Raw genomic sequence first — 1,586 nt, 5'->3', positions numbered from 1 at the left:
AGGACTATTTCCGGGATAGATGGCTGGAGTTCAGATGTAAATCTGGATTCCTGCACGACAGGGAAGTGTCGTGCGTCGTTCCCCAGGGGTCCGTGTTGCCCCCTACTATGGAATGCCGCGTACGGTTTTGCGAGTGGCTCTCCCCCCCCCCTGCAGCCACGTCGTCTGTTACGCAGATGACACGCTCGTGGTTATTGGGGGGAACAGCTGGAGAGAGACGGTCGCCCATGCCAATACGGCAGTGGCGGGTGTCGTCGCCTCGATAGAGGAGTTAGGCCTGAGGGTGACCCCCACGAAGACAGAAGCTATGGTCTTCTACGACGAGTCTCGCGGAAGGCTGCCCAAGGCCCATATTAAAGTGGGGGACAGCCTAGTCCCGGTGGGGCTCTCCATTAAATACCTGGGGCTCCATTTGGATGGCCGCTAGAGCTTCACCAAACATTTCTCGGCGATAGCTCCAGGATTGAGCAGGAAGATAAATGCACTCAGCGGCATCATGCCCAATCTCCGTGATCCGGGCCTCGGTATGAGGAGGACATACATGAGCGCGGTTCTGTCGGCCGCTCATTATGGAGCTCCCGTGTGGAGTGCCGAGACGCAGGAGAAGGGGAGAGTCCGGAGCCGGCTACAGAACCGTGTCCCATGAGGTCGCTGCGATCCTCGCGGGGGTGCCGCCGGCGCCGGCGGAGCTGATAGCTGACGCACTTATGCTGGCGGAAACTTATGCCGGGGTGGCGGCCATTCGGTTGGGGGGCGGGCCGGTAGTCCCGCGGACGGTCGATGCCATCAGGGCGACGGCTCACCGGCGGGTGCTCGGGGAGTGGAAGAATAGGCTCGAGCGGTCCCCGCCGGAGACCGGGATCAGGACCGTGGAGGCCATCCTACCCTGTCTACACGAATGGATGGACAGGCGATGGGGCAGGCTGTCCTTCAGGCTGACGCAAGTGCTCACCGGACACGGTTGCTTCAGTGAGTATCTGTGTCGTATCGGTAAGGCGGCGACGACACAATGCCATCACTGTGAAGAGGGGATGGACTCCGCGCAGCACACACTGGAACACTGTCCAGCGTAGGCTGCACAACGCGAAGTCCTGACACAGGCGATTGACTCGGATCTCTCGCTTCCCGTGCTGGTTCGGAAAATGGTGGGAAGCGAGGGAGTATAGGTCGCAGCCGCCTCTTTCTGCAAGGAGGTAATGGCGCGGAAAGAGAAAGAGGAGAGGGAGAGGGAGAGGCGTGGGGACCGATGGTAGGTCCTATCGCGGCCGCGGCGGCGGGAGGCGGCTTCCTCTGCGCCGCCCCTCCACCAAAAAAACAATGAACGGCGGCGGACCGAGGGTTGTCTCTCTGGTGTTCGTAATCGGTCCGCCGCAGACTCCGGATGCTTCGAGGAGCCCGGCCTCGGGGGTTCGTCCCCGGGCCGGGCAACGGCGAGCGGAGGGGATCCCGACATTCCGGGGCCCCGTGGACCCGCCCCCTTCCCCTGCGGACGGCGGGGCAGGCGGGTCCAGGTTGGTCCTCTCGTTAGGGGCGATTACCGGCCCACCGCGCCTGTTTAACGAGAGGAAAGGAGGAACAAGGGGTTT

At 62.5% G+C, this 1,586-nt stretch overlaps 1 protein-coding gene across 1 annotated transcript; it reads left to right on the top strand.

Moving 5' to 3' along the window:
* Positions 1-569: 569 nt before the first annotated feature.
* On the top strand, positions 570-1,073 carry LOC108759034 (uncharacterized). Its single transcript, XM_018504290.1, has one exon. The coding sequence runs from the start codon at positions 570-572 to the stop codon at positions 1,071-1,073; it is 504 nt and encodes a 167-aa protein (XP_018359792.1).
* The last annotated feature ends 513 nt before the right edge of the window (positions 1,074-1,586 follow it).

This window comes from Trachymyrmex cornetzi, unplaced genomic scaffold, assembly GCF_001594075.2.
Source record: "Trachymyrmex cornetzi isolate Tcor2-1 unplaced genomic scaffold, Tcor1.1 scaffold166, whole genome shotgun sequence".
Lineage (NCBI taxonomy): Eukaryota > Metazoa > Arthropoda > Insecta > Hymenoptera > Formicidae > Trachymyrmex > Trachymyrmex cornetzi.
This window is presented reverse-complemented; position numbering and strand designations above follow the sequence as displayed.

Excerpts from the sequence above, each read along its gene's own strand:
- LOC108759034 (XM_018504290.1), top strand. The coding sequence starts at position 570 with ATGGAGCTCCCGTGTGGAGTGCCGAGACGCAGGAGAAGGGGAGAGTCC.